Consider the following 24,528-nt stretch of genomic DNA (forward strand, 5'->3'; position numbering starts at 1 on the left):
GTGTGTGTGTGTGTGTGTGTGTGTGTGTGTGTGTGTGTGTGTGTGTGTGTGTGTGTGTGTGTGTGTGTGTGTGTGTGTGTGTGTGTGTGTGTGTGTGTGTGTGTGTGTACTTAATAGTAAAATTATGTAAAATTTAAGAAATTAATAAAATATAGAAATAAAAAAAAGAAAAAAAATGAATATAAAATAATGCGGACGGTGCGCCGGGCTGTAAGGGGGAGGCAGCTCCTGAAACAGGAAAAACGCTACATTAATTTTATCTTAATTAAAATAAAAAAAATAATAATTTATTTTAAGATACTTTTGATATATAATAAATTGTAAGTTACTTACAATGTTATCCATGATCCATTTATTTAATTTGTGCAAATAGGGCACATGTTGCAGGCCAATATTTGATTCAAACATTTTCTGCACCCTGTGCATGACATACTCGAATTTTCCAAATGAACATAAGCTATGGTTCTATGTTCTCGAACAGCACTAGTTTCTTCAAACTGATACGGTACACTTAGAAAGCATTCGATACAATATTTCGATCCATTTTCCATGTAGTAATAGGAAATGCAGCATATCTTTGTTGCTTCGTTGTATGTCATTATTTCAGGTATGCTTAAATCTCGCTGTTTCTTTTGTAACCGTTCATCAAGAATATCGACACTATTGTCACTATCATAATCACTGTCCTTCGCCAAGGGTTCTATATCAGATTCATCATCTTCCATCTCTCTCCTCTCTCTCTCCTCTCTCTCTATCTCCATCCTCTCCGCCACAGCTGGATCCATCCAATCATCGTAATCATCATCCGTATCGTCGTCGATGATAATTACGTTTTCTTCAGCCATTGCACAAGACCACCGAAACACAGAAGAGCAACGAAAGAAATGACACTCTAGTGCAGCAGACTCCTCTTCATTATATATATTTTTTAACATAAACAATATAAACGCGGGGGAATGACGTCACGCGGGACGGAGGGGATTTCGTAGGCGCGGGGGCTGCGGGGCGGGGCGGGGGACGCTTGGGGATGTGTTGGATGTTTTATGACGAGTATAAACAATCATAAACCGATGTCCAGATGGTAAACAGCGGTATTTGAAGAGGATTGAATATTAGGGGCAGAATTATTTTCCATATTTTTTCTAGGAAGAATTGCAACGTATCAGCGCCGATATTCGGCTGCTTTGTGCCCTTGCCGCGCGTGAGAGAGAACGAATTCTTTCTGAGATGTAAATAAATGATTATTATGATACACCACTTATTTATTTTACACAAAGATGAAAAGAGACGAAATACAGGGAGGATTGAAGCGCATCAAGTCACAGTACATGATTTGAACGCGCATCGACACGTCGCGTCGGTAAAAGTATAGTCAAAAAGTATAGTGTTCTGTCAGTGTTGTGTGATAATATATATATATATATATATATAAATGGAAGACGAAGATCACGCGTTGTCATCTGACAGTGACTGCATTAGTGACTGCAGTGAGAACTCCACGGAATTCAGAGAGAAAATAGTGTCTGTTGCGGAAATTAATGCTTTAAACGCACGTAGTACAAAATTTTGTATCATATACAGTTATTATTCCACGGGTGGTGCTCTAGCTGTATGTCCTTCGTGTATGATTGCATTGCAAGGCGTGGATAGCCAAATGATGTATGCTATTAGAAAACATAAAATTGAGACACTTAATGCGATGGATGGCCGATTTTGTTCAAGGTGTAGCGAGCCGTTGTATATAAGATTTCTATGCAATATGTGCCCAATTTGCACTCAGTGAAAAAAAAAATGGAAAATATCGAACAGACTGAACGCGACCTGGTGGAGCGATCCAACCAAATTGCCACCTTGGGCGAATATTTTGCATGGCTACAACGATGCAACGAGTACATCGAGTCGCTGGAAGAGCTAAGTCGGATCAAACGACTACGATTATCGATCGGGAATCGACAATCATTGATTGCTCGGATCGCGCGACTCGAAGGTGCAAAGACTCGATTGCAGAGACAGTTTATGCCCAGTGGTGGTAATTACAGTGGCGACAATAACGCGGGTGCCGGATGTAGCGCGCATCAAAATGAACTTGTGTGGCGCGAGATTGATACCGCGTTCGATAACCGTATTCTGACCGGTGCTGTGATTAACGCAAACCATATCGAACCTCGTCAATTTCTCGATGACGCCAAAGACATTGTGATAGAACATGTGCAGGACGTTATAAGAAGACACTACAGTGTAAAAGTGAACACTATATTCAATGGTGAATTTGTGTCGGGTGATAAGCGCGCAAATAAAAGTACCAATACGAGAAACTGTGAACTCTTTCGCACATCCGATTTACACGAGTGGTACGAGCGTCGCGTTATCGAACCCACTCTAGCATCGCTGGAAGAATTTCAGGAACGCGATAGCGGGTGGGCATTGTCGCGAATATTGAATTTGACTGTAAATATAAATAAGTATAATCCTATGCGCGCGGGATGTCATATAAAATTGCCGCGGGAGATTGTGATGAAGAGAGCGGTGATTAACGTACAATCAAAAGACAATGCGTGTTTCGCGTGGGCAGTGGTCGCCGCTCTATATCCCGCCGAAAGGAATGCGGAACGGGAATCATCGTACCCGCATTACGCGACAGTGCTGAATCTCCGGGACATTGAGTTTCCAGTGACTGTCAATCAGATTAAAAAATTTGAACTTGTCAACGATATTTCGATCAACGTGTACAGCATCGAAGAGAAGAACGGCATTGTTCCGATACGTCTTTCGCAGCAGAAGCGGGACAAGCATGTGAATCTGCTATACGTGGAAGACGGCAACAATGTCGGACATTTCGCATGGATCAAAAATTTATCCCGGCTCGTGAGCTCGCAACTGAGCAAACACAAGAATCAAAAATATATCTGCGATCGGTGTGTATAATTTAAATAATTATAAGTTATGTAGCAAATTGTATATAAATCTTTAATTTTTAAAAAATTTTTATTTTCTTTTATAGATGCTTGCATTACTTTGGTTCGGACGACAAGTTGCAGTTACATACGGTAGACTGCGGAAAGATGAACGACTGCGCTATCCGGTTACCGAGCGATAAGGACAAGTGGTTATCGTTCAACAATTACAACAGGAAAGAGCAGCTTCCATTCATCGTGTACGCCGACTTGGAATGCGTTCTGGCCAAGATGGAGGAAGAGAAGAATATGTGCCAGCACCATCAAGTATTTAGCATAGCATATTATATACATTGCTCGTACGACGACTCATTATCAGCATATCATTCGCGTCGCAGTACCGATTGTATAGCATGGTTCGTCGAGCAACTTAAAATGTTAGCATTTCGTGTAAAAAATATTTTAACTACTAATGTCCCTATGGTAGATTTAACATTCGAAGAGTGTGAAAAATTTAATAGCGCTACTCAATGTCATATATGCGAAAAACCGTTCGCGCAAGACGATACACGCGTACGCGATCATTGCCATTTGACTGGACGGTACAGAGGTCCCGCGCATTCAAATTGTAATTTAAATTATAAAGAGTCTTTCTGTATTCCGATAGTGTTTCATAATTTATCCGGTTATGATTCGCATTTCATTATCGAGGAAATAGCCACAGCGTTCGAAGGGAGAGTCGAGTTACTTCCAATAACGAAAGAGAAATATATATCGTTTACCAAAAATGTCGATCTTAAGGAAGAAAAACCAAAAAATCAAGTAAAATTACGCTTCATCGATTCATTCAAATTTCTTACGGCAAGTCTCGACAAATTAGCATCTTATCTAGATAAAGATAAACTAGATATTTTAAAATCAGAATTTCAAAACTTATCGAGTGAAAACTTCAAATTATTAACACGAAAAGGTGTGTTTCCATACGAATACATCGATTCCGTTGACAAGTTGCAAGATACATGTTTACCACCGCGCGAATCATTTTACAGTTCCTTAACCGGTGAAACTATATCCGAGAGCGATTATGCGCACGCCGAGACCATCTGGACGCGATTCTCCATTCGAACGCTAGGCGAATATAGCGATTTATATCTTAAAATCGATGTCTTGTTATTAGCCGATATTTTTGAAAACTTTCGCAACAAATGTATCGAAAGTTACGGACTCGAACCTGCGTATTACTATACTCTCCCCGGATACACGTGGGACGCCATGTTGAAGCATACCAAGATTACGTTTGAATTGCTTACCGACATCGACATGGTTATGTTTATCGAACGCGGTATACGTGGTGGTCTGAGTCAGTGTTCCAACAGATACGCGCGTGCTAATAACAAGTACATGGAGTCATACGATCCATCGAAACCATCATCATACTTGATGTACTTTGATGTAAATAATTTGTACGGATGGGCAATGTGTCAACCGTTGCCTTACGCCGATTTTCGATGGGTCGACGACGTGTCGAATTTTGACGTAGCATCGATCGCGCTAGATTCGCCTACAGGCTATATCCTCGAAGTCGATCTCGAGTATCCGCAACATCTTCACGATGCGCACACTGACCTACCGTTTTGCCCGACACGCGACAAACCACCTGGCAAGCGGGAATTCAAACTGCTTGCAACGCTATACGATAAAAAGCGTTACGTGATACACTACCGCAACCTGCAGCAGTGTACGCGTCACGGTCTTCGCGTTACAAAAATACATAGAATTTTACAGTTTTCTCAATCTCCCTGGCTTCGAAATTACATAGAACTCAATACACATTTTAGAACATTGGCTAAAAACGATTTTGAAAAAAATTTATACAAATTAATGAACAATGCGGTGTTTGGCAAAACGATGGAAAATGTGCGCAATCGCGTTGATGTAAAGTTACTAACTCACTGGGACGGGCGGTACGGTGCAGAGGCAATGATCGCTAAACCAAATTTCCACAGCAGAAGCGTCTTTTCGGAAAATTTAATAGCTGTGGAATTGCGCAAACTCGAGGTGAAATTCTACAAACCAATCTACGTGGGTATGTGTATACTCGACATATCCAAGACATGTTTGTACGAGTTTCATCATGAGTATATGTCTCCCCTGTATCGCGACAAATGTAAGGTCATGTACACCGATACCGATAGTCTCATATATCACATTGAGTGCGAAGACATGTACAAAAATATGAAGCGCGACGTCAGCAGATTCGACACTAGCGATTATGCTGCAAACAATGCGTACGGTATGCCGCTCGTAAATAAAAAGGTACCAGGTCTAATGAAGGATGAAAATAACGGTGCCATAATGACCGAATTTGCCGAGCTCAGAGCAAAAATGTACGCATTACGAGTCGATGGGAAAAAGGATACGAAGAAAGTTAAAGGCGTCAAGAGCAACGTTGTCGCGAGAACGATAACGTTTGACGATTACACACGGTGTTTGAAAGAAGAAATTGAAATGACGCGCCAGCAGTCGTGTATACGATCGAAATTGCACCAAGTATACACAATCCGCGAGACAAAAATTGCTCTGAGTCCGTACGACGACAAGCGGTATATCGTACCCGAAACCACCGATACGCTACCGTGGGGGCATTATAAGATACCATTGTAAAATGTGTGTGTGTGTGAAAGAAATATTAATAAAGATTTTTGTATTTTTATATTTCATATATTTTTGTAATGCATATCTCATACATCTTATATTAAAAAATACATGTACTATCGCAAGGAATATTGATAAGGATTTTTATGTATATTTTCATTTTTCAAATATTATATATGTTATACACATATATTTTTTCCAGAAAATTAAAAATAAACACTGTATGAATTAAATCACATTGTCTTTATGTATCCAAGAATTGTGCGAATTGTCAAATCCCAACCATTTCACGTAAACCTCGTCACCCCTCCTACGCAGTACTTTCTCCACGAGATACACGTCCGGATAATTCGCGCGATGCAACTCGTGCTCGTAGAACGCTCCAGCGATAGGTTTTTTACGATAATCCTCAAGTAGATAGCTTACGGGATTAGTATGCTGCACTTTTACAATTTTAAACACTTCGGTTGTCCAATTTGGCGTGTAACCTTTCTCAAAAATTGTCTTGTACTTGCTAACGCGTACCGAGTCACCTACTTTGAATTTTGCCGGACCCGCGATATTTACACGGTTATACACAGTAGCCAAGAGTCTTTCAGCGACCGCGGGGGTAACGTCGACGGGTCGCATACCGATCGTTCGATGCTTGCGCGCGTTGTAATCCGATACGAGTCGCGGCAACGCGCTGATCCACTTGTAAGATCCGTTCAGCGTAAACATCTTCCACATGTCGTTTTTCAGCGTGCGATTGAATCGCTCAACGATCGATGCCTTCAATACTGAATATGTAGAATAATGATTGATGTCATGTTTCCGCATGAGCCGTTGCACGTCAGCGTTATAAAATTCCTTCCCCATATCAGTCTGTAAGTTTTTCGGACATCTTTTGCTATTTCGAATTATCTCAGCGATAGCGTCAGCTGTCTCGCTTCCGCCTTTACTCTTGAGTGGTGCGGCCCACGCGTGCTTGCTCAACGCATCGATGACTGTGAGTATGTAGTGGTAACCTCTGTTGAAACGAGAGTACGCACGCATCTCGACAATGTCAGCTTGCCACAAGTCATCGTATCCCCGCACTATGACATGTCTTCGGGGAAAATTTTTTCTCGCCGGCGCGTGCAATTCGTTCACCAACTGCTGTTTCTCTAAACTATGTTGTTTCTTCGCTTCCTCGGTTATTCCCGATCGCCGATCCATCGTTGTTTCGATTCGTCGATCAAACGATGTGTGCCCCGAGTATCACCGTGCGTTTTATCATTCGTTACTGTTCGATAACCGTTCCTGCCCCGTTCGATAGCCGTTTCTGACCCGTTCAATAGCCGTTCGTTACCGTTCCTACCCCGTTAGTTGTCGTTCCTGCCCCGTTCGATAGCCGTTTCTGACCCGTTCGATAGCCGTTCGTTAGCCGTTTCTGACCCGTTCGATAGCCGTTCGTTAGCCGTTTCTGACCCGTTCGATAGTCGTTCCTTACACATTTGATAGTCGTTTCTGAGCCGTTCACTGCCGTTCTTGACCCGTTTGTTGCCGTGATTGATCCTGTTGGTAGTCGCTTCTAAGTAGTCCGTAGCCTCGTTCACAGTCGTTTCTGACCCGTTCGCAGCCTCGTTGGCAATCGTTTCTGACTCGTTCGTAGCCGTTCCAGAGTTGTATGCCGCCTCGTATGTAGCCGTTCCTGACGTGTTCATAGCCTTGTTCGCAGCCGTTCCTGAGGTGTTCATAACCTCGTTCGCAACTGTTCTTGAATTGTTCGTAGCCTCGTTCACAGCCGTTTCCTCTTCGATCACTGCCACTCATTGTAGTTCGATAAGCCTTTGTAGATGTTCAATAATTGTACAATAGCCGCTGTTTAGCCGCTCGTAGCTGTTTCTGAATTAGTGTTAATCGCACGCTGAAGCTCGTTTATCGCAGTCTGCAAAGCTCGCACGTCCTTCTCGAACGCAGTCAGCTTCTCGTCTGATTCTTTCTGCTGATTCTTCAACGTTTTAACGCATTGTTCCACGTACAGTTTGTTGACTGCATCGGTATCAGCCTCAGGTTGCGCTACACGGCGAATCTTGCGCGACCTCGCGTCATAGTACGTAGCGACGCGACACAGAGCGTTTTGACGCAAGTAACTTGTCACCGATTTATCCCAATGATCGCTTGTTCTAATTGCTTCATTTCTCTGTTCGAATAATCCAAATTTGTTGATGGGCATTTTTTTTTCTCGATGCGAGTGACGTCGATCGACTGATCAGTTTCGTTGAGACACCGTTTAATTTATAATAAGGCCGACTTCGCAAAGTTCCTCTATAATCGACAGGATCTCGTTGTCGTGAGCGTTGTGGCCAGCTCGGCGCGAAGCATCGAGCAATCGTAGACGATCCACTAGCTCGTTGGGATCGTCCCAGTGCACGTAATCGATCTTATTGTCGGTTAGCGTCATCGCGCGAGGCATGGATACTCCCGTACCGCATTTTTTCTTTTTCGATTCGATCGACATCAACGGTGCAATTATGTGTTTATACTTGTATCCCCTGTTGCTCTTTAATTGACCTTGCGCATCATATTGGCGTTTATGCGCACTCGTCGCCATTAATATGCTCTTATATTTTTGCATATCCTCCTCAGTGTATATGTCATCATCGGGAATTCTCTTGAAGATCAACTCGTATAATCCAGGTGTACCAATGTACCTCACTTTGTCTATGATTATAGAGTCATCTGCGTCGATGTCGAATCGTTTGTTACCGAGCCACATTTCATTCTCGTTGAAATAGACACCGTACACGTGATCGATCTGATTTTTTTCGTCGCCACTAAGGAAAGCGCTCATGTACTTTTGTGGCAGTGGCCCGAAGTACTCTCGTAACATTTTTTGACCTTCCAACGTTTGTAACATGTTTCGAACAGATGGTGATTCGAGCGGGTTGCCCGTGGTTTCGAAAACATTTTCGATTGCGAGTGATTCGGGTATCGTGGGTTGTACGATTCTCGTTGTCGCGGACGGTGTGGAGGTTATCAGCGGTTCATCCGATTTATGCGATGTCGATAAACGATTCGCCTTCAATCGTTGTCTTTTTTTCGGTGTCGTATGCTCATCCTCCTCCTCCTTCTCCTCTTCTTCCTTGTACCGCTTGATGGGTAACGTTTTAATTATAGCGTTACTCTCCGGCTCGTTTTTCACCGCGATTAAGCTAGAGTTGTCGACGATTTTTTGTAGTGGCTCGATAATAGGTCTAAAATGGGTCTTGACCGCGATATCGTCGTCGATCTTACCGGTCTTCAAAGCGCGATGTTTCTTGCGGATCGATTCGCTCGTTTTCTCAATCTCCCTCGCAATCTTTTCACGCTCGCGAATATTATCGCTTTCAGCCATGTCGACAGAGTGTCGGCAGCGACTAATCGTTTTGCGGTATCGCGAACACGTTAAATCCTTTTCTGTATCGCCCGTTCGTAAATGAGCTGTCCTTATCTATCACTAGAAATCCATACTTTTGTTGCCAACAAGTACGACATAATTCACTGAAATCCCCGTACGACATGTCGGTATTCACGTGATCGTTGTACACGTGTTTCAAGTTGGTACCGTCCTGTTTAAACAAGATCAGCAGGTTCGCGTTGTCGCGTATAAGATGTTTTGGTATTCTCGCGTACGTCTGACAGAGATAGAAGCAGTCGACGTTCGAGTGACGACCCATTGAGAAGTACTCTCTTATCGTATTTTGCTTGTCGCACGCCACGTCATCGAAGACGAAAATCGAGTTTGGACGTGCCTCGCTCGGTGGAATGACGTCACTGTTATTGGAGAACGTAAAATAGCCGATTTCATCAATCGGCGTCAACAAATTCTCCAGATATCGATATTTCGGCTGTTGCAGCGACTTCGAGTACACGTACACGTTCTCGAAACGTACACCGTGCGGGCTTTCCAGTAGACTTATCAGAACGTTGGTTTTACCACAATTCGAGGGGCCGCAAACGATCGCGCGTATAGTAGTCGCAGCATCGTACCGTGCCTGCGCATCTCTGCGTTGTCCTCTATTGATCGTAATCTGTCGTCACAATTCGTCACGCGTATCGTCAAAGGTTGTCGCACGAATCTCATTTTTTCAACACTACCGATTGGATCGAACGCCTGCCTATTTATAGGTGCGCGAAATCACGAGTCGCTCAGTAGAGAAAAAATGTTCGTTCTGCTATCAAGTCCTTCCGACATTCGCGATTTGAGCGTCGAACAACTACAATTTGTGTCAAAAGCTGTTCTGTTGCGAATGTGCGGTGATCACGTCCACTACGTGTGGGACAAACTTCCGGAACACATAAAAGCGGATCCGGAGGTTCAGACGTATCGTCGCTGTTACGAACACTACAATCAGCCGTGGCAGAAAACACACATCGATGGTCCGGCACCATTGATAAAGAATTGCAGCGAATGTCAACGAAAATAGGTGGAGGCCTATTAAATCACGCGATAAACACACTTCCGATCGAATTCCATATTCCCGGCTATCAGTTTTGCGGGCCAGGCACACGGTTGGAGAAGCGATTAGTCAGAGGCGATCGAGGTATAAATCCATTGGACGCGGCGTGTCGCGAACACGATATAGCATACTCTCGGAGCAACGATCTCACCGAGAGACACGCGGCGGATAAGATACTCGCTGAGAAAGCGCGGAATCGCATCGTTGCGAGAGATTCGACTCTCGGTGAGAGAGCCGCCGCCACAGCTGTCTGGACAGCGATGAAAGCCAAGACGAAGCTCGGTATGGGTCTGAAGACAAAGACGAAGAAAAAAACGGCGAAGAAACGGATACTTCCGGTAGCGAAATGCGGCGGTGTATTGCCGATTCTACCAATGTTGGGTGCGCTCGGATCCCTGATCGGTGGAGCGGCTGGTGTAGCTAAGGTGGTGAACGACGGAAAAGCCGCGCAACGTCAGTTGCAAGAGATGCTACGTCACAATCGCGCTATGGAAGGTCACGGATTATATCTCGCTCCTTACAAATACGGACGAGGAGCCTCAACGAGAAAAAAAAAACGTCAAAGAGACGCTAAAAATGCCGCAGGGCGCAACTACCAACATACAATTGCTACAACTGGCAAAACGTATGCACATTCCATATTTTAGAGGTGTTTTCATGCGCAACTCGTTACCGATCGGTGGTATATATCAAAACGAGAGCGGCATTGTAAATTTGGATAGCGTCGAAGGACCAGGTACTCATTGGGTAGCGTATGCAAAGAGGGGGAATCGCGCTATATATTTCGACAGTTTCGGCAATCTTCGACCACCGAATGAATTGGTGCGATATCTCGGACGAAACGTAACGAAGATACAGTACAATTACACACCTGTTCAAACTTACGATCAGAGCATCTGCGGACAATTGTGCTTGCAGTTTCTTCGAACGGTCGATGCATGTGAATTTAAAGACAGATATTGCGCTATTTAACTCAGTATTCGTTAAACAGTTTCGTCGACATGTCTATGACGTTCACATTGACTGGGAAGAGTAGCGTTCTCACGGCAAACTTCTTTCCCACCATAGATTTGAGCGACGGCGAATACGAGCTCGGTCTAACGGATTTTGAGACTTATCACACGATACCGAATGTGAATTCCTCGAATAATAAATTTTACTTTGGCAAAGACGACGAGGAAATTACGATTCCCGAGGGATCGTATGAGTTGCAAAATATACATGAATTTTTGAAACAAGCAATTTCACGGAAACATCGCGATAAGAAACACATTGACTATGAAGATGATGAATATCCGATAGTGCTCCGCGCTAATTACAATACAATGAGGAGCGAGATCAAATGTGCCTACAGAATAAACTTTACCAAACCCGACAACATTGGATCGCTGCTAGGATTTTCGAATCGTATTCTCGAGCCGCGAAAATGGTACGAATCAAACATGCCGATTAACATTCTCAACGTGAATATTATCCGTATAGAGTGTAACGTGACCGCGGGTGCGTACAACAACGGCATACTCGTTCATACGATACATGAATTTTCACCGAGGGTACCACCGGGATATAAGATATCGGAAACGCCTGCACAGATCATTTACCTGCCGATCATCGCGCGGAGCATTACGGATTTAACGTTACGCGTTGTCGACCAGAACGGACGATTGCTCGATTTTCGAGGAGAAGAGATCACCGTAAGATTGCACGTACGTATGCGACGTATGAGATGCTCGTATTGAACGGATCGAAAGACGTGAGAGATAACGCAATCTTTACGAGACCAGCAACACCACCGACAACAACAACAACAACAACGTCGACGTTCGCTAATATCAAATCATTCAAGAAAAAGAAACTCAGCGCATCGAACGTTGCGTTTTTACAATCTTTGGGATTTGCGGTGCGAAACAGCTGAACGATGACCGACATTCTCAACATCGGTGATGAACCGATCTTTGACAATCGTATCATCAAGATCGAGACTCACACGTACAACCCGTTCGCCAATACAACGTTCGGACACAGTGATGAAATAAGAATACCCATACAACAACAGGATCTGTATACATTGCCGTATGAGAGTTTCCTATACATCGAGGGACAACTAACGAAAACCAAACCAGCTGAAGGAAGTGATGTGGAACTGGCAAATAATTGCGCCGCATTCATGTTCGATGAGATTCGATACGAACTCGATGGCGTTGAGATTGATCGCAATAGAAACGTAGGAATAACTACTACGCTCAAAAACTATGTAACGGTATCATCCGATAGAAACGTGATTATGAAAAACGCTGGCTGGGATCCGTGGACCTATGAGAATGGACATTTCAATTTTTGCGTACCGCTCCACATGTTATTGGGATTTTGCGAGGATTATAAACGAGTGGTGATTAACGCTCGTCACGAATTGATCTTAATACGATCGCGCAACAATAATAATTGTCTGTTTGGAGATTCGACACTGGAACCTGTGATCAACATATTCAAGATACAATGGCGAATGCCACACGTGCTGTTGAGCGAGATCGAAAAACTGTCGATGCTGCGTGCTCTGGAAAGCGGACGATATCTCAGCATGGGTTTTCGCTCGTGGGATCTATACGAGTTTCCGCTATTGCAGCTTACAACCAAGCATTCGTGGGCCATTAAGACCGCGACTCAACTGGAGAAACCACGATACGTTGTCTTCGCTCTGCAGACAAACCGGAAAAATATCATGTCTGAGGATACGAGTCGATTCGACCACTGCAAATTAATCAACGTGAAACTCTATCTGAATTCGGAATGTTATCCGTACGACGATATGAATCTGGATTTCGAAAAAGGCAGATGTGCCATTCTCTACGACACGTACGCGCGCTTCTGCAAGATCTATTACGGATACGAGTATCTCGAGCCGAGTCTCTCCATCTTACAGTTTCAACGTCATGGTCCGTTCGTGATTATCGATTGTTCTCGACAAAACGAATCGGTCAAGAGCGCAACCGTGGATGTGAGATTGGAATTCGAATGTAAGGAGAACGTGCCGGCGAATACCACTGCGTACTGTCTCATCATACACGATCGTGTGATCCAGTACAATCCGTTGACCAACGTTGTACGCAAAATCACCTAAGCGATAACATCGACACAAGAGAGAGAGGGGAGGAGAAGCAGGATATAAATCAAAGTGCTGCGAGATGATTTTAGAGTTTTGTCATTCATCTCGACTAACGTATCGAAGAGAGAGATCTCGTCATGTCCGTACCAACGTTTGTGGATCTGCAAGGATTTATTGTCGGGAGAAATTTTGTCGTGAAGGAAGCTGCGGTTCTGAGAAAGGGATATGTTCTCTCGCATTACTTTTTCGCAAGTCCCGTACCGTGGAACGTGCTTACAAAATCTGAGCGATGTCAAGTCTCATGGGTGATTAGAAATCATCATGGATTACAATGGGAAGACGGAAACGTTCCGTATGGCTTGGCTCAGCGTGTAATTACAACAGCTGTCGTTGGTACGATACACGAAGAAGAAGAAGAAGAATCGTCTGTCGTGTACGTTAAAGGACTTGAAAAGCAAAAATGGCTGACCGATATACTAGACGATGCGGGAAACGGCTATATTATTGAAACCTTGGATGCAGACTATGAAGATATTGATTCTCTAAATAAATTAGATATTACCAATAGTATGCGATGTGGAAAACATGTTAAGAATTGCGCATTACAAAATGTATTCAAAATATTTAACTGGTGGTCGCAACGCCAGAAAGAATTGCAAGAAAATAAAATATGTAAACATTAATATGTTTTATCTCTTATTTCCCCTTCCTAGACCTTTCTATGCGTTTCTAAGAATTTTTTGTCTGAGCGTTATCCCCCCTTCTCCTAAAATTCAAAGCATTGATCCCCCCACCACATTATACTTTTGGAAGATGAGCGTCATGTATACTCGGTTATTTCTTATACGATCAGTGTCGCGTTAACACCGCTCTCGTGGTTCACTTTTCATAACTCCCAGAGAAATGTATTACGTCGAAAGAAACGGAAACAGCGGCATCGGAGGACGTATGAATAATTACGTACCGAGTCGTGATAAAACTCCATCGTTTGAGAACAAATGTGACAAGTAAGTTTCATTTAACTTCTTTCTATTTTTTATATATTTTTTTTTACAAATTGTATTATTACTATTATTTTAATTTTAATTTTTCTGTAGCATTTCGTTGGAACGTCGTGCGGTTCGTATACTAGGTAGACGATACGCATTGACAGCTACGGAATTCAAATTCCTCGAAATTGGTATCAACGTGGGTCCACCGAGTTACGTGGAGATTGCCATAGGAGATCATCGAGGAAAGGAACTGATATTATCTCTCGAAACGTGGAAGGGACTCTACGAGCAACGTCGCAATATTCAAAAATTACTTTGGAACAACTCTAAAGATGACTACAATTTCATAAGCGTTGGACCGCTAACAGTGAGAGTTCGTACGATTAACGACGTCAAACTCATAAGTCTCGAATCTTCAAACGTATGCTTGATGATGGTCGAATCGACATTACATCGTATGTTCGATCTCAATCAATGCATAGATGTAACTTTTGATCGATTGGGTAAAATTATCGAAACAGTTGATGTCAAGTTTACGCAATTCTCCAATATCGCGTCTACTGTAATAAATCCAAAAGAAATATCTAATGTAATACGCGCGAGTGACGCTTTCAACAAGCATCAGCTCGTCGATTGTGAGCTGGCAGCTTTAGTTTTTAGTTCATAGTACGTAAGAAAAAAAAAAAATATATATATATATACATAAAACATAAATAAAGTTTTAAGTCTAAATATGACGTAATTTCTTCGCACGCATTTCCATCCACCCAATCCTCTTCAAAGGAATACCGCTTATATTGTTTAATTCGAAAAAAAATCTAGAATTACTTATATTGTGGGAGAGGGGGTGTATCACAACAGCACAAAACTATTTTGTTTGGGAAAACATGTCCCGACGCGTTAGTCAGCCTTAAGACCCAATCCTCTTCAAAGGAATACCGCTTATATTGTTTAATTCGAAAAAAAATCTAGAATTACTTATATTGTGGGGAGAGGGGGAGGGTACCGCGAGAGCCATTTTGTTTGCGAAAAACATGTCCCGACACGTTAGTCTCGGCCCCAATCCTCTTCAAATACCGCTGTTTATCAATCGGTTTATGATTGTTTATACTTGTCATAAAACATCCAACACAAGCGTCCCCCGCCCCGCCCCGCAGCCCCCGCGCCTACGAAATCCCCTCCGTCCCGCGTGACGTCATTCCCCCGCGCCACCGAAAACCCCCTCCATCCTGCGTGACGTCATTCCCCCGCGCCGCTGAGATCCCCTCGCGCCTCACCCCCCCTGAGAGGACCTGAGTTAGAACCCGCCTTGTATACCTACTCAGTAAGTTTGGAAATATGTGTGTGTGTGTGTGTGTGTGTGTGTGTGTGTGTGTGTATATATACATATATATATATATACACACATTTCCCAACTTACACACACACACACACACAGATAATCCATATATATCCTATAATTGTGCGTTCAAGTTACTAAGACTGGTAACATTTCCGGATACTTGTGCGCCACTGCAAGAAGGCGTTTGCACGAGGTTCGTTTCTTCTGTAGATCCTACAAAATATTATTAATGTTATTAAACTTTGACTGCGGTCGGGGAAACGTTAGATATGCTTCGAAACATTATTCTATTTTTGTTCTACATTCCACGAAAATAAAGATATATGAATGATTTTTCGAAGCATTCATAACATCTTCCTGACCATAGCCATAGAATACAGTTAACTTAACTTTACTACTTTCGGGAAAAAAAAATTCGTCATATATGGATTTTGTCAATATCTGATCATGTCTTGCCAAATATAGTCGTATATATGATATATATTATCAAATACAGTCATATATGATAACCATATATCATATATGACTCTATTTGGCAAGACATGATCAGATATTGACAAAATCCATTTAGGACAAATTTTTTTCCCGTGAAGAAAAACTGAAACCATAAATACCATTAAATCCTTTGTTTCGAAGATTGCTGACATTATTAGATGGTACGTAATTACAAGGAGGCGTTAACGCATTCTTCTTTTTCTTGCTTAGATGTTCTATCAAAGTTAAATACTATTACTTAATTTACTGTTCTTATTAACGATAAAATAATTACAATTAAATAAGTAGAATTATTATTAGAATTATTATCACTATCCAAGAAAAAAATGGGTATAATATAGTCTGATGTACATAATTATTAGATATGAAGATAACATATATAATTTTATATAATCATATCCGAAGAATGGCGTGACATGATCACATCTTTATATAATAATATTTGATCATCTATTTTCATATATAAATAGATCTAGTCGAATATGATAATAAAGATATGATCATATCACATCATTTTTCGAATATTATTATGTATGATTATATAAAATTATATATATGTCAAATCTTTTCATATCTAATTATGTATATTTACATCTGACCATATTATACGCATTTTTTTCTTGGGTAACGATTAAATGAATAGAATTAATTACCGGTTTTGCTGTAATTTTCAAGTTCATCATGAAACGGTGGTCTTTTAATTGTTCTTTTTTGTAGTTCCTGTATAATTGAATATCCTTGACTTAGTGCTTGCATTGGTCCTTCATCGGATGTGGATACAGTTTCTGCTCGTTTCTCGGCTTGTATGGCTGTTTCATAAGAATCTATGCAAAATAATTTTGATGTAATTACAAAATTCTTCCAAAATAAAATTACATAGTTTCAGTTTCATTACCATATGGCCCTACAATGCGTCTATACTGTTGAACATCCCAGTCGTCACAGGGAAAAATATTTTTCTGAACAGCTCTTCTGACGTTTATTTCTTTTGGTGGCCATTTGAAGGTTTTTGCCTTAACATTTACCCAAACGTCAGGTACTATGGAGCACCAATCGTCAAAAAATATTACATAATACATCTGAAATTGTTAAATTTTAGTACTGATTAAATGTTGAATATCATTTTCCTCAGTAATGCTAAAAAATATATTACACATATACAAATAAGAGCTCCTGCCCACAGAACGCGGAAGCGCTTGCCGCGCGGGAAAAAGTTACGCGGTAGCTAATAAACGCTAGGACAACAATACGTTGATTGATTACTGCGTCACTTTTTGCCGCGTGGCAAGCGTTTCCGCGTCCTGTGGGCAGAAGCTCTAAGTGTATCAAAAAGTGATGGCAATAAAATTGGCGTTATTTTTGGCATATAAGAGAAAATATCCAAAAAAAATATTTTTCACGTTACAGTCGTTAGAAAAAGGAAGATTAAAATCGAAGATTTTTGATAACTTTTAACATTTATCTGCATAAAAATAAATGTAGTACTATATGCATATAAATAAAGGTAACACTACTCACTGTTTTTACAAATGTAAAAGAGGCATTATATAATACATGTGATTGAAAAATATTTTTACAGCTTTAGCATCAATTTGCGTTGCTGATACTACTTCCACACTTGTTTGCCGCGTTGCTGTATGAATATTCATGTCTTGGGAATTACAAGAATACATTGCAATGGACTGAAGATCACAAAATTTTTTTCCAATAACAATAGGTATGTTATCTTTGTAGCCGATATATTCGATGCAAAACACTGATCCATCCTTTAAATAACAGCAATTATCTGCAGAATTCGTCGTCAGCAAATATTTTGCAAATTTCATACTTTTGTGTGAATTTACACATCCTAAGGGCATATTTCTTCCATCTGGATGTAGAAGTAGCGGTATATTTATTACGTTGCTATTATTAAAATTACTTTCACATTTAGTTATTGCGCGTTCATTAATTCTATTGTTCAATTGTGACAATGGTTTTTCTGATTTGCGTAACATTTTCTTGAATTCTTTCATAAAATTCTCGAAAGGAAAAGCGCAGAATGTATTTAAAGATCCATATCTCTTTACATCTTCACACAAATGTATTAAATTATGTATATTATAAACAATAGTGTCTTTTCCGTATAATACTTTAAATGTTCTGACAAAATATTTCAACAAATCAGTAGCATATTCATTGTTACGTAAACAATCTTCAGGATGGCATAATATACGTATAGCAATATGTAGAGCACAGAAATGTTTGTAATAATCAGCGTCCAAATATTTCTGTAAAACAATAGGTCCCAAATAAAGAAGGAATAATCGAAATTCTGTTGCCTTCCACCTATCTAATTCGTTAAGTCCTCGTGGGCGACGAGCAAATTCAATTGGTATAAATTTACGCAAATTTAAAATGTCTTTGGATAATGCTTCTATCTGTGCCGCACGTAATCGCGATTTATGGGGCCCCTTCATCAATAGAAGCAGCATCTTCTTCATTACTCCTAAGCAAATTACATGCATATAATCCAAGGGGAAACTGTTAATTATGTCTATAGGCAAGTATTCGAATGGTGATACTGTAACGTGATGTTCTTCATTTTCTCTATTGCGGAAATTATTGTTTGTACGTAATCGTGCATTTTCTTGCAGAAAAACCATCTTATGGTTATAATATTCTCCTTCACAAAAACATTTAGTGCAACCAAAATAACCATTATGTCCTTTAACACCCGTTACAAAGGATTTGGCAGGAGCATCGCAAATAATAGCTCTGATTATTACTTGATACTTTTTTTCTTCGAATGAAAATCCTTCATTGTGCAGATGTAGATATTCTTCACAAAATTCTTCTAACAACTCGTGCGCATTCGTAGGCTTCTTATAACCGTGATATGCTCCAATTAAAAAGGGTTCTGTAGATTGATTGTTATTATATATTTGCCCAAGTATGGGCCATAATTGACTTGCTGAGCTTTTAGCAAGAGGTAAGCCATCAATGTTAACGTTAATTTTTATCAAATCATTGGTACTTTCATAATGTTCTAAGCGCTCCCGTAATGCTCTTTCCAGACCATAGTGGAAATAATGACCACTCGCGCATTCACGAATAATCGTTTCTGTGGGTGTGTGTAAAAAGATTCTCGCATCGCTAGGCAAATTTTGGAGACCTTCTTCTCGAAGAATCCGCAATAAACTTGTTACAGATGTGTGTGGAACATTATATTCTATAGCCCAAGTACGTAAGCGTTGTTGTAAAGTGTTTTTTTCTTTGTCTGTTGCAATACATGTTGAAAAAAAATCATGTATATTTTCAATGTTCTCGGAATCATGTAATTGCTCGTGTACTACATCTACTGATTGCAAAGGAGATTTATTTATATCAAAATTCTCATTTTCGAAGCATTCTATATGAACAGAATTGTGTTTAGCAATAACATTGTCTTGCCAATTTTTCGTTATCGAAATGGCAGTAACATTTCTCTTTCGTTCTTGTGATAACAATCGTCTGTTTTGTTGTCTTCGAGATAAATCTCTGAATTTCTTATACTTCGGCATTACCTTCAATTTCTTAAATGGAACCAAAAAGGGGGTGCAATTTAAAAAAATTGAAGTGACCTTCACGTGACCTTCAAATGACTGTCCAAGGTCAAACCAATGGTAACATCTTATGGCCCCCTCGAAACTATATAACTTTTGTCTGAAACATTTTTCTGTAAAACGTATTATTTGAGAAATATTTGAGGTTGTTTAAAATGGGATACCTTGTATATAGAACGACCACCATTTTCAATTTTCATACACCGATTGTTTCGAAACTTTATCAATACTAAAATCTATCTATTCGTAGTTTACGTTACCTTTATTTCTTCGAATCGAAAGATTTTCTTCAGCTTGCACAACCACAATCACAATCGCACTCGATGAAAGATGGGAAGAAAGGAGCATCTCAGATAAAGTTTTCATTTATCTTATGATAGCAGTCATTTGTCATAAGTTGCTAGTGTATTCGCAATATATACTGTGTCCATTTTGTGTGCAACATTCAATTTAATTTCAAATAACTGCATTATTGCATATTTGCAATACATGCACTAGCAACTTATGACAAATGCTGCTATCATAAGATAAATGAAAACTTTATCTGAGATGCTCCTTTCTTCTTTCAGTTAAAAAGAATGTCAAAAAATATATATTGATATATGAAATATGAGACCTAAAAGAATCAATAAATTTTAAATATATCATGTGTTTTATACAAATAACAACTTACCTATAAAAACTAGTTTTATTTGGGGAATTATTGAATACTTGAAGAATTGTGATCTGCGTAAATGATACATAAATTGTGGATACAAGGAAAAATTTTCTGCCAATCTAAAGCTAGTTGGATCATCTTTTGCATATTCTCCGAATTTTTGATACTGCAATAATAAGATTTTACACCTCAAAATAGATACAATATATATTTATGTGTAAATCTATATGTATAAATATATAAAGTTTAAGCTTTATATTAAGTGTAATTGGGCACAATTTTAATGATAGAAACTACTAACAAGTCTAATCAGAATATGATCAACCCATCTTCAAACATTTGGACCATCATCACTTTCTGCTCGAAATACAGTTAAACGTGATATAAAAACAGCTGTTGCTTCCTCAAATTCTATGCTTACATGATGCAAAGATGATGATTCATCTGCCCAACTGATAATTAAAGATATCCCTATAACATCATAAATATTTATGATATATTATTATTTATGATATTATAAATATTTATGATATACATATAATGTATAATAAAAAATATATTTACTTTCTTGCAATAGTAGTAACTCTAATTCGCCTTTGTCCATTACTATGTTAATATTGGATAATGAATTGAATACAGCCTCTTCCACTTTGCGGAATTGGGGCTGTATGTTAATTTGCAACTTCAAACAATAATGCTGTTGTTGTAGATGGTGTCAATGAACAAAATTTCCACTGACAAGTAAGCCTACTTCTTGTAGTACTCCAACACTTGATCCTTTCTCCCACTGACATACACAAGATCCAATTGCTCCAGAAACTTTAATTTTCTGAGATGTTTTTACTTCTAAGATTGCATTGAATGCTATTTTCAAATCACCCTTGGCATCTGTAGCAAATATTCGTTGAAAAGTTTGTTTGAATAATGAAGAATTAAATGAATCCCCCATCATCATATGACCACCAGTAGAGTTGCAATATTGTCGCCTTTCTAATAAACCAGTTTGGTCAAGAGCACAAAAATAAATATCTATTATAAATATCTATTATGGCCATTAGTTGCAGCACGTGATGCAAGTGTATCATAATGCTTAATTGCCTTTTTATGCTTAGCATTATCTTTTTGAATATCATGATGTGATCTGATTGGTTGTCATAAATCATCAGTTACAACTTGGCCAGGTCCTTGAGAACATGGTCCGCCAACAAATAGCATAATCCTTAAATACATTGATAGCATTATATGTAGGATTACAATGAAAAACATAACATATATACATCATATTACAACATATAAATACCTAGCATCAGTATTTGCATAACTAGCTTCTAAGAGACCCGTGGCGACTGCTAATGCCACACTTGTAGATCGCAATGAACGTTTCTCTGGCCCAACAGACCATGGATTACGTTGCAGTTCTCCTAAAAGATCTGTCGAACTGTCTCATATCACACTTATGTACTGGTTACAAAAAGCGATTAGCAGCTGGCAATAGTTACGCACCAGGTCCTCTTGGTTGATTTGGATTTTGTCCAGGAATTAGTCTACCTATACCTATCAAAATGTAATGTGAATAAAATGCAATAAAGTAATCATGAAGAACAATGACTAATATAGTAAATATAACTTGGGACTTATTCTATTCGTACCTAACATATCTTGAACTTGTTTTGGTTGAAGATCCTTTGTGCTTCTAATTCATGAACTTGAATCATTTTGCCAAATGTGATAAGACCAATAAGAGCATTGAGTGAAAGCATAGACAATGACATTTGTAATGAATCTTTAAGTGCCTCTAATTCTTCATCATCCAGACATATGTATCCGCAAAAAGTAAAAATATTGATGGCAAACATTGGGCACGCTAAATAATACATATAAATACATACAATTGGACTGAGATACAATAATATTTAAAGTAATATATAAGTAACATATATATATATATATATATATATATATATATATATATATATATATCATAAATTTATATATAATAAAAACTATAATAAATCATGTAATGTCAATAAATGATAATAAAAAAAATGTTCTAAAAGAATCAAATCTTAAAAAAAGTAAAATCAAAAATATTTGTTTCATAATATAACTATTCAACATATATAACACATATATAACACTATTATTCAAATAAATGCATACATTTTGATCATTTAAATATATTTCCCTTTTGTTTCTTATTTCGAAGAATTTCCTCATAAATTCTTTTTGCAAAGTTTTTTTCTCATAATTATTAATATAACTCACAATATGTGTATTATAATGTAACTTAAAAAAAATAATATATAATGATAACACAAATTTAGAATTTATTGAAATATAAAAATACCTTTACAATATTTTTATGAATACTATATGCTCCTAATAAATAATTTGATTTTTTTAATTATCTTATATGATATAGACAGAAATTTACAAGAGAATTATGCATTAAATAAAATACGAATTTAAATGAAGTATAAAGAATAATAAAGAATATGAATGTAAATACATCGTAATAAAGAAACACATTAAAATATACTTTAATTTCTAATAGAAATTACTTTAATATTTTTCAAAATGTTTCTTGTGATAAATAAAAAATGATTTTTGTTCTATTCATTTATAATACCTTATTACTTACCACGATAGTCTACTTGATATAATGGATTTAAAATAGCTCTGCATGTAGATCTTGTACATAAAACTGGATCATATTGAATTGGCGGAAGATCTACTTGTTCCTTAATTGGTTGATACAAAGTTTTCAATAGTACAACTAGTCTAGTAGTATCAATACGCGATGATGGTCAAGCATTCCATTTATGGAACGCACACCGTCACAATCTTGTTGAATAAAATTTTGTTGAATAAAATCTTCATATGTTGTCATAATGCTGCAAAAAAATATACAAAAGATAATTAATATATTTTTTTACAATATAGAGTTTAATTTTTTTACACATACATACATATACATATATATATATATATATATATATATATATATATATATATATAACGTAGCATAAAGTTGTAAGCGAAATGAACCAAATCCATTTCCTACTATGGCCATGTTCCAAAATTCACTGCCAGCGCTGAAAATATATAATATACGTAACGTGAACTAAAGATTTTCAGCGCTGGCAGTGAATTTTGGAACACGCCCTAAGCCCATTCTACAATGGCAATAACAAGGCTGTAGGAGTAAAGAATAAACTGTTTCTAATGAAGTAAAGACAAGAAGTAACGAAATAGAAATTCCCATTAGTACTCTAAGGTAATAGTAGTACAAAATGAGAATTGTCTATTTCATTACTTCTTCTTCTTTACTTCACTAAAAACAATTTAATCTCTACTCCTTGTTACTCCTACAGTCTTGTTACTGCCATTGTAGAATGGGCTCTATGTATGTTCTACGGCGGACACGCAATAAGAATTAAGAACGCAGAATTCTTCCGTGACTGCGTATGCGAGACCACCGTAGAACGCACGAAATCCATAGGAAATGGATTTGGTTATTTCGCTTACATCTTACAACCTTATGCTATGGCCATTGCAGACCCGGCTTTAAATATCATTAATTCTTACCTGTGCAAAGCACTGCTCAACTTTGGTAAATGGAATAATTTATTTTCCAACTCGATCCCGTCTAATGCCTGGCTGGCCTGGCACCGCGGCCATCTTAAAAATGGCGTCTTAAAATAAATGTTCTTAAAAACATCAGAAAGACGTCTATTGGTCAGGTCTTAAAGACGTCATAAGAAAGGCATGTTTAAGACGTTTAAAAAAATACGTCTTAAATTGAATGTCTTACAGACGTTAGAAAGACGTCTATTGGTCAGGTCTTAAAGGCGTCATAAGAAAGGCATGTTTAAGACGTTTAAAAAAATACGTCTTAAATTGAATGTCTTAAAAACATCAGAAAGACATCAATTGGTCAAGTCTTAAAGGCGTCATAAGAAAGGCATCTTTAAGACGTTTAAAAAAATACATCTTAAATTGAATGTCTTAAAAACATCAGAAAGACGTCAATTGGACAAGTCTTAAAGGCGTCATAAGAAAGACGTGTTTAAGACGTCTTCAAGACATGCATGTTGTGTGGGGTGTCTCTTGAACACGGAGTGCATTTTTTTGCTTACGCTGGGACTTAGCAAAGACACTACCGTGTCTCTTGATTGTGCCATGTGATTTATTAAAAATCAAAGATTATGAAAGATCATGAGTTTCAAACAATTAATAATATATATTTAAAATATTAATAATACATATTAAATTTATAATAACAATTTATCATATAAATATATATATATATAATATTATATAAATTTGTATATTTATTATA

General features: G+C 38.6%; 2 protein-coding genes and 2 pseudogenes across 4 annotated transcripts; 1 reads left to right on the forward strand and 3 right to left on the reverse strand.

Annotated features, from left to right (window-relative positions):
* Window positions 1-582: 582 nt before the first annotated feature.
* Window positions 583-24,528, reverse strand: part of LOC145961822 (uncharacterized) — a 38,678-nt pseudogene continuing 14,732 nt past the window's right edge.
* On the forward strand, window positions 1,772-2,936 carry LOC145961696 (uncharacterized). Its single transcript, XM_083082139.1, has one exon. It carries the CDS (start codon window positions 1,792-1,794, stop codon window positions 2,923-2,925), a length of 1,134 nt encoding a protein of 377 aa, XP_082938265.1. The 5' UTR covers window positions 1,772-1,791; the 3' UTR covers window positions 2,926-2,936.
* Window positions 15,556-19,851, reverse strand: LOC145961417 (uncharacterized). Of its 2 annotated transcripts, none has more exons than XM_083081574.1 (5): window positions 19,789-19,851; window positions 16,840-17,023; window positions 16,598-16,768; window positions 16,064-16,159; window positions 15,556-15,662 (listed from the first exon to the last, which is right to left on the reverse strand). In XM_083081574.1, the coding sequence occupies exons 2-5, from the start codon at window positions 17,021-17,023 to the stop codon at window positions 15,562-15,564; spliced, it is 552 nt and encodes a 183-aa protein (XP_082937700.1). In that variant the 5' UTR covers window positions 19,789-19,851; the 3' UTR covers window positions 15,556-15,561. The 2 variants fall into 2 exon arrangements, with proteins under 2 accessions (XP_082937700.1, XP_082937701.1); XM_083081575.1 differs by lacking the exon at window positions 19,789-19,851 and adding an exon at window positions 17,463-17,602.
* On the reverse strand, window positions 20,198-23,076 carry LOC145961702 (protein transport protein Sec23A-like; annotated as a pseudogene). Its single transcript, XR_014435691.1, has 6 exons — window positions 23,020-23,076; window positions 21,836-22,050; window positions 21,487-21,740; window positions 20,751-21,405; window positions 20,488-20,638; window positions 20,198-20,352 (listed from the first exon to the last, which is right to left on the reverse strand). The product of XR_014435691.1 is annotated as a protein transport protein Sec23A-like (transcript).

Source organism: Camponotus vicinus, unplaced genomic scaffold (assembly GCF_025532165.1).
Source record: "Camponotus vicinus isolate PSW18456_S1 unplaced genomic scaffold, iyCamVici1.0 SCAF_11, whole genome shotgun sequence".
Classification (NCBI taxonomy): domain Eukaryota; kingdom Metazoa; phylum Arthropoda; class Insecta; order Hymenoptera; family Formicidae; genus Camponotus; species Camponotus vicinus.

What these genes read in the sequence shown, in the direction of transcription:
- LOC145961696 (XM_083082139.1), top strand. Translation starts at nt 1,792, where the DNA reads ATGGAAAATATCGAACAGACTGAACGCGACCTGGTGGAGCGATCCAAC.
- LOC145961417 (XM_083081574.1), bottom strand. Translation starts at nt 17,023, where the DNA reads ATGTATTATGTAATATTTTTTGACGATTGGTGCTCCATAGTACCTGAC. An exon ending in ACGCATTGTAGGGCCATATG is followed by an intron (nt 16,769 to 16,839) that starts GTAATGAAACTG and finishes TATTTTGCATAG; the next exon opens with ATTCTTATGAAACAGCCATA. An exon ending in TCGAAACAAAGGATTTAATG is followed by an intron (nt 15,663 to 16,063) that starts GTATTTATGGTT and finishes AATATTTTGTAG; the next exon opens with GATCTACAGAAGAAACGAAC.